The sequence below is a fragment of the Dipodomys ordii genome, unplaced genomic scaffold (assembly GCF_000151885.1).
Source record: "Dipodomys ordii isolate 6190 unplaced genomic scaffold, Dord_2.0 Scaffold50, whole genome shotgun sequence".
Taxonomy (NCBI): domain Eukaryota; kingdom Metazoa; phylum Chordata; class Mammalia; order Rodentia; family Heteromyidae; genus Dipodomys; species Dipodomys ordii.
In genome coordinates, this window is record NW_012267266.1 from 6,851,293 (window position 1) to 6,865,564 (window position 14,272).

Genomic DNA, 14,272 nt, shown 5'->3' on the forward strand with positions numbered 1-14,272 from the left:
TTTTCTGTCCAGGCTGGCCTCATGCCACAATCCTCTAGATCTCAGCATTCTGGGGGATCACAGGTGTGAGCCACTGGTGCCTAGCTTCTAGCAAGTTTATATTGAAAGAGAGAGAGAGAGCAAGTGGCGGAGGGATGGAGGGAGGGAGAGAGGGAAAGAGGGGGAGAGGGAGAAAGGGAGAAGGGAAAGGGAGGGAAGGGGAGGGGAGGAGAGGGGAGGAAGGAAGGAAGGAAGGAAGGAAGGAAGGAAGGAAGGAAGGAAGGAAGGAAGGATTAAACAATAGAAACCTTAACAAGAAAGTCTCTGCAAGAGTGTTCAGACTTCTAAGTGGACTCTTGAATAGTAAATCATACAAATCAGGCCAAGATTTTAACATTCCACCCCAACAATTTTTCTCTTTATTAGAAGTATACTTGTCATACCCTGAATAGAAATATCCCTGGCTCTTATTCCAGGAAACCTGGCCTAATAGTCCCTATGAAAATCAATAGGTTCCAACTGACAGATGCTTGAAGAAGTTACACTTCACTTGCCACGGCTTGTTATCCACAAGCTACTTTCCTTAATGTGTTCTGAGACCTCAATTGGGCCCAAAAAGTCTGTTTGAGCTGGTGATTTATTATTCATCTCTTCATCTGACCAAGGTGACCTTGCCTGCACTTCCAGAACACACAAACCAGAGAATAAAAGTGGCTTATTAGCAGTGCTTCATAGAAGCATATCTTTAACCAAGATTACAAAGCATTCACCTCTCTTACATACATGGTATCAATGGCTTATGGTCAGATTTTGTAGCTCTCAAATTTAGCTAGAAAGAAATAGAAAAGAAGAGCTCCACATCCATCCTTAGAGTTATCCATTTGGGGGAAGGGACAAAGAATAGAAGATCTCCCCAGAGAGTTGAGTGTTTCTTAATGAGTGAAGGGATAATTAACTTTTCTCCTGTTGGTCCAAAGGAGTCTTATTTAGTTTGTAACATATATTTTTTTAGAAATTTTCCCTAGTTTTCAATTGGTAAATAGTAAATTGGTAAATAATTACACACATATATATTTAAATTATTAAATGTGATATTCACATACGCATACATGTATATACTTATATAGAGAGAAAAATGCTTACCAAAATCAAGCAATTAACTTCATATTACTTCATATAAAAACTCTTTATTAGTGATAAGAATATTTAAAATCTACGGTTACAGCAAATTTGAGGTGTGCGTACATAGCTATTAACTATAGTATCCTAGATATCTATTAGTTTGTACCTTGTGATTTCCATTTCCCCTACCATTGGCCTTCTTCTCCCTTGTTTCTCTAAATTCGAGTGTTCTAGATTCCACATGAGAATGAAACCATGCAGTATTTATCTTTCTGTGCCTGGCTTATTTCACTGAGCATAATGTCCTTTGAGATCCTTCTATGTACCTGCAAAAGGCAGAATTTTCTTCATTTCTATTGTATTACATTTCATATATATATATATATATATAATATTGTGTTATTATCTTCATTTATCAGGCTACAGATACAGCTTATTTCTAGATATTGATTGTTATGAATACTGCTGTAATGAATATGAGCACGCAGATACTTTTTGAAGTGATGAAGTGATGATATTTTCTTTGGATGTATATTCCAAAGCAGTGTTGATGGATCAGAAAGTCTAGTTTTAGTTTTTTTGAGGAATCTTCATGTTGTTTTCCATAATGTCTGAAACAATTTACATTCTCTCCAACAATTTGTAAAGGTTTCTGTTCCTCTACATTTTTTTCCCCCTTTGGTCAGTCATGGGGCTTGAACTCTGGCCCTGGACACTCTCCCTCAACTTTTCAGCTCAAGGCTAGCACTTTTCCACTTAAACCACAGTGCCACTGCTGGTTATCTGGTGGTTAATTGGAGTCTGATGGATCTTCTTGCCCGGGCTGACTCTGAACCGTGATCCTCAGATCTCAGCCTCCTGAGTAGCTAGGATTACAGGGGTGAGCCACCGGCTCCTGGCTTATTCCTCTATATTTTTTAACAATACTTGGTATTTTTAACACTTTTTTAAACTTTCTTTTAATGTCTAAGAAGTTGTACAAAGGAGGGGCCATTTAATGAAGTAGGATATGAATACAAACAGGCCACCCTGTCATCACAAGAGCTATCCTAACAAGGGCAAGGTAATAGATATCTCACTGTAGTTGTGACTTACACTTCCCTGGTGATTGTGAGAATGGACATCTTTTCATATATCTGTTGGACATTTGTCAATCATCTTTGGAAAAATATTTGTTCCAGTCTGTGTCCATGTTTAAATCTGGTCACTTGTTTTCTTGTCATTGAGTTGTTTGAGTTCCTTATACATTTCAGGTATTAATCCCCTATTTTTATAGTTTGCAAATACTTTGGATCATTCCATTAGTTGTCTTTTTATTTTTGTCTATTAATACCTTTTCTGGGCAGAAATTTTCTTGAAAGAGACTAGGGTCCCACTATGTTGCCCACATTGTGAAGCTCTGGGTTCCAGAGATACTCCTGCTTCAGCTTCCCAAGTAGCTGGAACTACAGGTGTCATACTGTATGTGGCTATGTTCAGAACTTTTTAGTTGTTTTCTAAAGCAACTTGTTCCCAATTGTTTGTTTTTTGCTTTCATTGTTTGCAGACATAGCAAAAAAAATAACATTGCCATGGAATTTTTCTCTCATATTCTTTTCTTAACTAACTTTTTATTGAGATTAAGTGATTACAAAAATTTCATAGCATTGTGGGATGGTGATATTTAGTTAAAGCCACAAACACATTTTAGCCTTCCCAAGGCAAACTGTCATTATCATGGTCTATAATGTTTGAGAATTCTATGAGCTTTGACAATACAACTATTTCTTCCACATTGGGTGATAGGTACCTTTCTTTCCTTTTGCTCAGTATAAGCTGTTCTCTTTCCCTCTCATTACTCCCTCCCTTTGCTGCCCTGAAGTTGCTTAGTTCATTTTCATCAATGTCCAGTGCAGCTGATAGTCCCCTCTGTTGTATATTTTCTCATTTCCCTCTGATTTTGGGCCCTCCTCCTAGCTTCCCTCAGATGTGCATATATATATATATATATATATATATATACACACACACACACACACACACACACACACACATACATATATGTAGTCAAGAACATGGAGTCATTTAGAAATGATACAACAAATTGAGTGGAGGTCCTTTGTTTCTCAAGTCCTGTTTACTTTGTAATATGTCCTTGGACTTTGGATGTAACATCCACATATTTAACATCCACATTTAACATCCACATATCAGGGAGACCATGTGTCTCTCTGCTCTTGGCTACCTCACTCAAAATGATTTGTTCTAATTCCATCCATTTCCCTGCAAATGTCATTATTTTGTCTTTTCTAATTGTATATAGGTGCCATAATTTTTGGATCCATTCGTCTGTAGTGGGGCATCTGGGTTGTTTCGATATCTTGGCTATTGTGTGTAAATAGTGCTGCAATGAACATGGAGGTGCATATGTCCTTGTATCCTGGTTCCTATTGCTCAGGATAGACATCTAGGAGTGGTATGGCCAGGTCATAAGGGAGGTCTACATTTATCTTTCTGAGGTACCTCCGGATTACTTTCCAAAGTGGTTGTATCTGTGTACATTCCTACCAGCAGTGTAATAGGGTTCCTCTTTCTCCACATTCCCTCCAGCATTTGTTATTGGTTGAATTTAAAATATGGGCCATTGGGGTAAGGTGGTATCTCAGGGTTGTTTTTATTTGCATTTCCTTTACAACTAGGGATGATGAACATTTCCTCATGTGTTTCTTTGCCATTTTAATCTCTTCTTCTGAGAAATCTCTCTTTAGCTCCCTTGTCCATTTAATGATTGGTTGGTCAAATTTGGAGGGATTAGTTTCTTTAGTTTCTTAAGTTCCCTCTTTTTTTTTTCCCAGTCCTAGGGCTTGAACTCTGGGCCCAGGCTCTGTCCCTGAGCTTGTCCTCAAGGCAAGCATTCTACCACTTGAGCCACAGTGACAATTCCAGCCTCCTGAGTAGCTAGGGATACAGGTTTGAGCTACTGGTGCCTGGCCCAAACATTGTTTTCTTAGTTTGTCTTTTTTAGATAAGTTTAAGCATATAGAAATGTAAGCACAATTTGTTTTATAAAGTAATTTTATTTTGATAAAATATATTTTAGTTTTATATCCAGAAATTTAATTAAATTTTTATTTTAAACACTTCCCTGATTTTCCTCCCTTCTTTTTGGTCTTATCCATCCATCTCACCCGAGGGATAATAATATCTATATTCTAAGGATCTCAAGAACTTCTACCTCCATTTACATTGTTTTCACTTAATAAAACAGAAAGTTTATGAAGCCACACAAACCTGACATGGCTCTGAATTTAATTTCTGTTATTGTAGTCAGTTAGCTACTCTGATACTATTCAGGAAACTAAGACTAACCTTACAGGCATGATGAGAAAAATGAAGAGCTTACTCATTTATATAGTCAGCAAATTTTAACCACAATAGCACTGCACATGAAAAGTTTCTGGTATGTAGCAAGTACTCAATGCACTGTGCTGATTAGCCTTTCTGATTGCTTAGTTGGGTACTCAGATTTTGTAAGCATCATTCTCTGAGCAATTACCTTAGACCACACACATTACCTATCATGAAGAAATGGTTCCCTGCAGGAGTCAATGCAAAACAAGAACGGGGAACTCTTGCAGAAACTTGTGCCAATTCTTCACTGCCATCTACACTATATATGAAAGATCCACTTTCAAAATCCTGGAGAATACAAAATATTATTTGTATTCTTTGTTTGGTAGTACAAATGCTCATCTTTCACGTGTTGTGTCATTTTATTATTAGAGAGTACAAAACATTTATTTTAAAAGGAAATCTATCCAGATATTATGAATGACATGAGCTTGATGAAATCATTTGCTTTTACTTTTGCCTCTCTGAAATTGAGGATGTGGTCCAGACTCTGCTATACTGTATATGTTTAATAACTAGTAGATGCTGTAAATAGCATGAAGGTGTGTGTGTGATGCTTTCCCACAGTCATGTCTCATATTCTTTTTTTTCTTTTTTTGCCAGTCATGGGGCCTGAACTCTGGGCCTGGGCGCTGTCCCTCAGCTCTTCAGCTCAAGGCGAGTTCTCTACTACTTGAGCCACAGTGCCACTTCTGGCTTTTTCTGCTTATGTGGTGCTGAGGAATCGAACCCAGGGCCTCATATATGCAAGGCAAGCACTTTACCACTGAGCTACCTTCCCAGCCCATATTTTTATCTCATCAAAATTGCCAATACTTGGTAAGTTGGTGATGGTTATTAAGTGAATATTAGTGTATCCCCTGAAATTATATGTGCTGGTATTTGGAGATAAACTTTTGAGAGATAATTAGACTGTGAACATAAAACTCTTGTGATGGGATTTGCTCCTTTTTAGGAAGAGGCAAGTGGAGGGCTTGCTTCCTCTCTCTACCCTCCGCTGTGTGGGTATACAAGATGGCCTTCTGTAAGGCAGAAAGTAAGACTTCATCAGACACTAGATCTGCTGGTGCCCTGACCTTGGACTGCCTATGCTCCAAACTGTAGAAATATCTTTTTGTTATGTAAGCCACCTGGTTATGCTATTCTGTTATAGCAGCCCAAACTGACTAAGAGATTAATTATAATCTAGGGACATCTTGCTTAGTATGACAACTTTAAATTTCATGTAAATTCTTTTTGCCAAGAGCTGCCAGGTGTTAAACTTGTTTTCTTAAACTAAAAGGCCCAAATATAAAAAGTCAAATGGTAGCAGAAAATAGGGCAGAATATGCTCACATTTTAGACATTGTGTTTCATTATGAAGACAGTTACATTTTCCTGTTAGACATAATATCAGTCAGTCATGAGCTCAGATCATGTTTTAGATATGTAGTCTCAAAAATCAGTGAAAAGTGTGTGTGGGGGGGGGATGTGGGTGTGGGTGTAGGTAGTGGTGCTTGAGCTCAAACTCCTTCTTGCTTTCTTGCTCATGACAAGCACTCTACCACTTTTGCCACCTCCAGTCCCACATTTTGCTGCTTAATTGGAGCTGGAATCTCAATTCTGATCTTCCTGGCTTAGAACCAAGATGCTTCAGGTCTCAGCCTCCTGAGTAGCTAGGATTACCGGCATGAGCCACCAGTAATTGGCAAGCTTGTATTTTTAAGACTTAGAAATACTTAAGATTGTGCTTAGTAGACACTCCCCATTGGAAGAAAGAAATTCTAGGACTTTTTTAAAGCATTGTTCTACAGCAGCATGACACATTCAAAGCACAGCAAAATCATTCTGAAAAAAAATTGACTTTGGGGGCATGGGGTACATAACAATATATTTCAGAACAAACTTACAATGTTCTTAAAGCAGTTGCATACATGAAAGCCAGACTCAAAGGGACTGATTTATTTGCAAAAGAAGACAGTCCTCATTTTGTAGACAGGACTGAGACTAAGAGGGTTTTTTTTGTTTTGTTTAGGTAGGTGTGTGTTTGTGTGTGTTTGTGTGTGTGTGTGTGTGTGTGTGTGTGCGCGCACGCATGCGTGCGTGTAAGGAAGGGTGCCAGAGGGGAAAGCCAAAAGCACAAGAACCACACTAAGATAGACAAATGTGAGGCTCTGTGTTCAAATTCCAGTAATGCCCAAAACCAAAACACAAAGCCAACTCTCCCTGCACCGTACCCCAGGCAAAGGAAGAATGAGTGGCATACCTAGTGATTCCACAACGCTGTTGCCACAAGAATCTATAATGGAAAATAAACGAATAACCAACAAAGTACTCCAGTCTATTCCCCTACCTTTAATACTATCAAAGTGACAGGAAATGTTACAGGAATTGTCTAGGATTTTCAATTCAGTAAAATATTTTTTTCTCCTTTGTTGCTGTTTTTGATTTCTGTACCTTTTGTCTTATATAAGATTATCTGTTTGGGGGAGGGCAAGAGGGAGTACACAAATAGTGGGACAAAGGGTGAATTAATTCAGCAGTGATACTCACTAGACACTATGTTGGAAATAAACGATATAACTTGTAGGGAAGAGGGATTGGGAGGGAAAAAACTGGGAGAAAATGAAGGGACAATGTGACACTGTTAATAAAGAAATGTGCTCATTACTTGATCTATGTAACTGTAACTCTTCTGTATGTCATCTTTACAAAAAAAGAGAGATGATAAAAAAGTATCAATTCAACAGCTATTTCTACTGTTTTTGTACTTTATTACATCTATGAGGTTTAGCAATGTTTATCATGATACAAAAGGCTGTAAATTCTTGAAATGCTTTTTGAATGGTTAAAAATATGTTCAATTATGTTGAACAGAACGCTGAATTTTGTTTTTCTCCTAAGTTTTCGTTATGAAAATGTTCATATTTACTCAAATGTTGAAAACCATCATGGACATTCTTATAATGCCCTACATTCAGTAATTAGAATTGTTGTCTGCCATATTTACTTTATCTCATCCTATCACCATACATGCATGCACATGTATATACATACATATTTTTATTGTTTAACCACTTAAAATAAAATTGTAGATATTATAACACTGGTTGACATGTACTTTAGTGTTTTCTAATTCTTTGAAATGTAATTATCTATATAAACTATACCATATAAAGTATATGATGTTATATTCCCATACAAAATAAAGGTCAAGTTAAACATATTTTTCTTATAATAGTTACGTGTTCATTTCCCAAGTGAGTAAAATGCTCACTTGTCTAAAACATGAAAATTTACTTCCTGCTCATTATTAGTATTCACTGGATTCTGTACCTGACTACTGATGGCCCATGCATTTCTCCATCAGAACCAGACTCTCTCTACATCCCTGAATTCAAGCCAGGGTATTTGTCTATCATGCCAGCATTTGAGTGTATAATGGATTCCTAACTGTGATCAAAGTTTTTTACGGGGAAGTAAGTCTTTTATTGTTAACTTGAATTAATTCTTCCTAAAATGTTACTCTCTGAGAAAAGAACTTAATATTGTCCTAAAAGGAATCTGGGTTACCCTGGAAAAATGTATTCTGAGGAAGATAATGTTATCAACAAATTAACTGTAAAAGAGTTAAGAAACATTTCTTAGGCATAAAATGTTTACATACTAGTTAAATCATCTATAAATTGAGTTGTTTCTTTGTAATTATTCTTGAAATTTGAAATTCACGTTCTCACTCTTACCTGATAGATATTATAGGTAGAACTGTGTCTACCCCCAAACCACAAAATACGTGTGTCTTTACTTAGAAATTATGTTGTTACAGATGATGTGTAATTAGTCAAGATGAGATCATGCTAGAAGATGATAGATCTACCACCCAGCAGTACTGGTTTACTTCATAGAAGAGTGATCTAGACACAGAGCGAACTGTAGGAAGATGAAGGGAGAAGATGGCACATGACAGTGGAGATGGAGATCACAATGACAATCTACAAGTCAATGAACATCTGGAATTGCCCTCTCTCACAAGAAGCTGGGTGAGAAGCAAAGGATACAGAACAGATACTCCTGATCCTTGCGAGAATGAATTGCTATTGTATTAAGCCACCAATTATTGGTAGTTTATTTCATTACATCTAGAAAATTAAGGCAGACAGATGTTAGATGGATAGATGGACAGACAGAGGGATAGACAGACAGACAGACAGATGTTGGCAGGCTAAGTTTAGGATTCAGATATCTTATATTTGGCTCTTGTCATAAAATAAGGATCTGACATCTCATGGCTGTTATTAAATGAAGTAAAATTGCCATTTTATAGGTGAGAAATAGTTTAATATAGAGGCAATTTTATGTAGTTCAACTTAATAGGTAGATTACATAAATAATTCAAGCTCTCTGAAATCCTCTTTTATCCTCAGGCACCAGACTTTTGCTGAATTCTCCAAAAAAGTATTTCCCCAAGCATCACTTTCCCTCTATAAATAGCTCCTTAGTATGCACTCATTTCATTTAAACAAGGAAGTTTCCATCTCAGGGACCTCTGTGGAATTAAACACTGGAGGCAGTTTGTGCTTTGAGGTCTGGCCTGCCCTTTCTCTCGTTTACACATCTCTGCACATGGTTTACCCTTGAAGACAATGCTGGGATTCCATCTAATTCAGAACTGAGGCTCCTCCAGGGGATTTCCTCTCATTCCACTTGGCACAGCAGTAACTGTGTTTGACAATATCTGCCTTACAGCTCCATTTGACACTTGGTTCCCATCCACATTCTTTTCCTGCCTAACTTAGGAGAATGGTGTTTAACAGCCAAGGTGCAGAGGGAAAAGCAGGGAGGGGGATCAAAGAGCTGTACTTTCCCAATGAATAGGAGTGAAGAACCCACTAAATATCAAATATCTTTACCTAGCAAAGATTGCTTTTTCATAAACCAATATTCTCTAAGCCAGATTTGCCTGTGGGGTTCTTGAGCATTTCACAAGTAATTTCTGAATGCTTATTTCCTAGATTTCCATATATCTAGTTCTTTTTATAGTTCCCTGATTCAACTGTTTTTGTTATGTTGCTTTAAACTCCAGCATATTGTTTCCAAATGTCATTCCATTTCCACTTGATTAAAAAGCCTGTGCCACTATATATTTTTCACTCTTTGTTCTATGAAGTTCTAAATTTCCCCGGGACAGTTCTAAAGTTCCCCTGGGGAATAAACAGCTGGTGGTGATATTAAGTGTCTAGCGGGAGGAGGTGACAAAGATCATACTTCTTTGGCCTAAAAAAGGTATTTGACATCAAATATATGACACCTCTCTCTCTCTATCTCTCTCTGTGTTTCTCTCTCTGTCTCTCTCTCTCTTGTGTGTGTCTGTATGTGTGTGTGTGTGTGTGTGTGTGTGTGTGTGTGTGTGGTATTGAACTCCAGGCTTGGGCACTGTCCCTCAGCTCTTCAGCTCAAGGCTAGCCTTCTACCACTTGAGTCAAGGCTAGCCTTCTACCACTTGAGCCACAGCGCCACTTCCATTTTTCTGGTGATTTATTGGAGATAAGAGTCTCATGGACTTTCTTCCTTCAGTTGGCTTTGAACTGTGATCCTCAGAGCTCAGCCTCTTGAGTAACTACAAGTACAGACGTGAGCCACTGGTGCCTGGCGACACTTCTCTCTTAAGGATGTATTATTACAACTGGGTTTTCAGAAGTATGTGCTTCATATACTTGTTCACATAAAATTTGAAAAAGAATAATGTGCTATGAGTATCATGTGCCTTTGTGGTTTGATGAGAGAAAATTATCTAAGGATAGAAGGTCCAGGAAAGGCCACAAGCCATTGCACAGGCTCTATGCTTATGTGTGTCACTCATTAAGAGAGGATAAGACACTTTGGTTGGCCTCTTCCTCACTCATGAGTTTAGGGCAACAGAAATGTTCCCCAAACAAAATCTTACCTTCAAATTATAGCAGGTTTAGTCATTGAAATGCTAACTTCTGAGGACGTAGAAAAATGAGCAGGACGTGACTTGTTTCACAGAGATATTTGTGTTTCATTTCTGCTTCTTTTAAGAAGCAAGCTTTTCCAGTAGAGTAAAATGAGATTCTAATATTTAAATATTTAAATGTGACATATAAAATGTGTCCCCACAAATCATATCCAGTCCAAGATCCAGTGGCTTGTAAAGGGTTGGATGGCTCCATCAGACAACAATTCATTTAGGGTATATGCTCACAGTCAAGATTCAAAGCAGTCAACCACACACAGCAGCTCCTGACCTTGAGTCAGAATCCTCATCTCTCAGGCCACAGCTCCCTCAGAGATACTATTATATAATGAAACAAACTTACTGTTTTCTTTAATACTTTGAGAGCATAAGGCTTCTGGGTCCCCTTCTGTTTGCATCTGTACACAATGGATGTAGCACCCCTTGAGGGGGAAAAAGAAAAAGAAAATATTATGCTTTGGACATGATTGAACAGGGGAAAGCTTGACAATAGTGTCTCTTGCAATTACCCATAACTCACAAGTGTCCATCTCCTATTAGATGTTACAACTCCATGAAGTATGCTCAGAGAAATGATAAGCTTTTGGGCCTACTCTAGTCTTCCTGCCCAGTTCAATCAAGAGGCTCTCAAGGAAATCAGCTCTTCGGGTAAACATAAATTTTGGAGAATGCCCACCAGAATTCAGTATACCAGAGTTTGCTAAAAGTATGTGGTATATATCTGCAGTAAAATAAAGCATATGCCTTAGGAGAGAGGGCATTCACCATTCTTATTAGGTTTGATCAGTCAGTACTTATTCTGAATGGCAAAAGAGCTGGAGACCCACCATCCCTTCCCTTTTTTTTGTGTAAACCATAAAATAGAATAGTAGGGATGGACTCAGTAGCTATTTTTATCTGTGAGTAAAGTTACAAAAAAAGGGATGCATTTAAAAAGTGTGGTTTGAAGGATTTTGTCTCACACAGAAAGCAAGAATAAGAGTAACAGAGACAACAGAAAGAGAACCACAGACCAAACAAGTTTAGAATTTAAGTATCAACTTCAGAAAGAGAACTTCAGGGAATATCTTAAAATAGGGTCAGTTTAAAGCAAATCCTTCAGACTTTGAAGACCAGGCCAAAGGACCACTTGTGATTTGTTCACTCCTATGGTTCTGCAACTCTATGTGAACACAACGAATTTAAAAGTCAGGCATGCTCCCAGCTATCCAAACCTAATACAATTTTAACAGACCCTGAGAAATCAGGCCTGGCGTGTTGTATTTGTTAATGGCTAAGAAAAAACATTATTACATTTAAAATCTTTGGAAGACAACGTACACATAAAGAAATAATGGAAGAATATATTTTAAAAAGGGGTTCTAGAAATGAAGTGAGTAAAAATATTCATTGTGGAATAGTACAACTACTTACAGATAATACATTTTTACAAACCCCAAAATCATTTCTTTTCTTATTTTAATTACTTTATTTTTAAAATTTTATTGTAGAGGTGATGTAGAGAATGGTTACAGTTAACATAAGTAAGGAAATGAGATAGGTATCTAAAGAAAAGAATATAATACTTTGTGTTTATAGAATATGTAGAAATAAAATATATGAGTAAAGAGCATGAAAAAGGGATAGATTGGTAAAATACTATTGTTAAGTTTTTATTCTTCAAGTAGTTATGTGATATTATTTTAGTAGATACTGATTAAATACAGATTGTATTGTATAACCTACAGTAGTAAATAAAACAATTATTTAAAAGAAAAATCAATAATAAAGTTAAAACATTATAATCAAAAATAAAACTCAGAGGTGAAAAAAATGAGTGCCTTAATAAATAAAACAACCAACAATGTTGATCAGTTATATTCCAATGATTATATCAAATGTAAATCTTATAGACCATCAATTAAAAATTAGAAACAATTATATTAGATCCATAACTAAGCTTAGGCTTTCCAAAGTATTTTAAAAGCAAAAACATAAATAGTTTTAATAAGTAAAATGAGCTAGGCATTGATGGCTCATGCCTGTAGTCGTAGCTACTCAGGAAGCTGAGACCTGAGTGTTGCAGTTCAAAAGCAGTCCAAGCAGAAAGTTTGTGAGACTCTGATCTCCAATTAACCACCAGACACCAGAAGTAGAGCTGTGTAGCTCAAAATGGTAGAGAAGCTAGCCTTGAGTACAAAAGCTCAGGAACAGTGCCCAGACCCTGAGTTCAAGCCCCATGACCAAATAAATAAATAAACAATAAAATAAACAACAAAAAATACTAGAAAAATCTTGATAAACAGAAAAGAAGTGGCTAGATTAATATCAGACAAAATAGATGCAGAAAATTGATAAAGATAATTTTTAAAAGGTCAACTCTCTAAAATAATAATGACTTTAAATGGGTTTGCACTTAATAACAAGCTTTCAAAACACAAGAAGCAAAACTGATAAACTGAAACATAAAAAAATGCAATGTAAGAATGGAAGCTATGAAGCTCATATAGGAAAGGATTGGGAAACACCTGAGCTCCTAGAACAGATCAAAATTTTTCAAGAAACACAACAAATCAAAGAAAGTCTTGATAAATGGGATTTTATAAAACTTAGAAGTTTCTGCCTGGTAAAGTACGTAGCTGACAAGTCAAAAAGAAAGCCCACAGATTGGGAAATGATTTTTTTTTTCACAGCTATACATCAGTCAAGGGCTTTATATCTAGAACATACTTAGAGCTCAAAGTAGCAACACCTCAAAAATAAACTTTCAAAGAAACAACAACCCAAGTAATAAATGGACTAATGACTTAAAAGAGAGAGAGATAGAGACTCTCAAAAGAAGCAAAAATAGGCAACAGACACATGAAGAAATGTTCAACATCTCTGGCCATACGGGGAATGAAAGTAAATGCAACAGAGATTCCACCTCACTGTCAGAATGGCCATTATCAAGAAACAGACAACAACAAATGTTGGTGAGGATTTGGCCAAAAGGGTACTCTGATACATTGTGGGAATGTAAGCTTTTTCAACCATTCTGGGAAGCAGTATAGGGGCTCCTCGAAAACTAAACTGCCTAGAGCTACCCTATGACCCAGCAATCCCACTGCTGGTCATTTATCCAATAGAATACAGACAAGGTTACAGTAAAGCCATCAGCAGAACCATGTTCATCTCAGCATTATTCACCATAGCCAAGATATAGAATCAGCCCAGATGCTCCTCAATGAACGAATGAATCAAGAAAATGGGATATATATATATGTATATATATATATATATATATATATACACACAATGAAATTTTACTCACCTATTAAAATAATATTGTACCATTCCTAAGGAAATGGAAAGACTTGGGAAAAAATTATATTAAGTGAAGTAAGCCAGACCCAGAAAATGAAGATTGCATTGTTTCCCTCACTTGTGGTAGATGGATCTTTAAGTGAGTATGTTGGATGGTATGTTACAAATGAATTACCGGAAATATAAAAGACTCTATAGACAGTTCAAATAGTATAATTTCTTTTTAATAAAGACTAGATTAAAGCCCATCAGAGAAGGGGTACAATGCAAGAGGAGAGGTAGGGTCAAGGGGAGAGGGGTAGGCAAATGAGGAGGAAAGGGGGAAAGATGCAGTCAAGAATTCACTGTATATACCACAACATTAAGAAAAGCAAGGGAAGGAGTAAGCTGAAGGGGGTGACACTACGTAAGATGCATTTTTTTCATAAACTACTTTGTTCAACTAAAAATAATTTTAAAAAATTAAAAATAGAATAATCCATTAATATGCTTGGAGACTTCAATACTCTGTCAGCAATCCAT

General features: G+C 36.8%; 1 protein-coding gene across 1 annotated transcript in view; it reads right to left on the minus strand.

Annotated features, from left to right (window-relative positions):
- The window catches only part of Camk4 (calcium/calmodulin-dependent protein kinase IV), a 157,753-nt gene that overhangs the window by 90,459 nt on the left and 53,022 nt on the right, over nt 1-14,272 (minus strand). Inside the window, 1 exon segment of the mRNA XM_013020316.1 lies at nt 10,809-10,887. Within this exon segment, the coding sequence (XP_012875770.1) occupies nt 10,809-10,887 (79 nt within the window).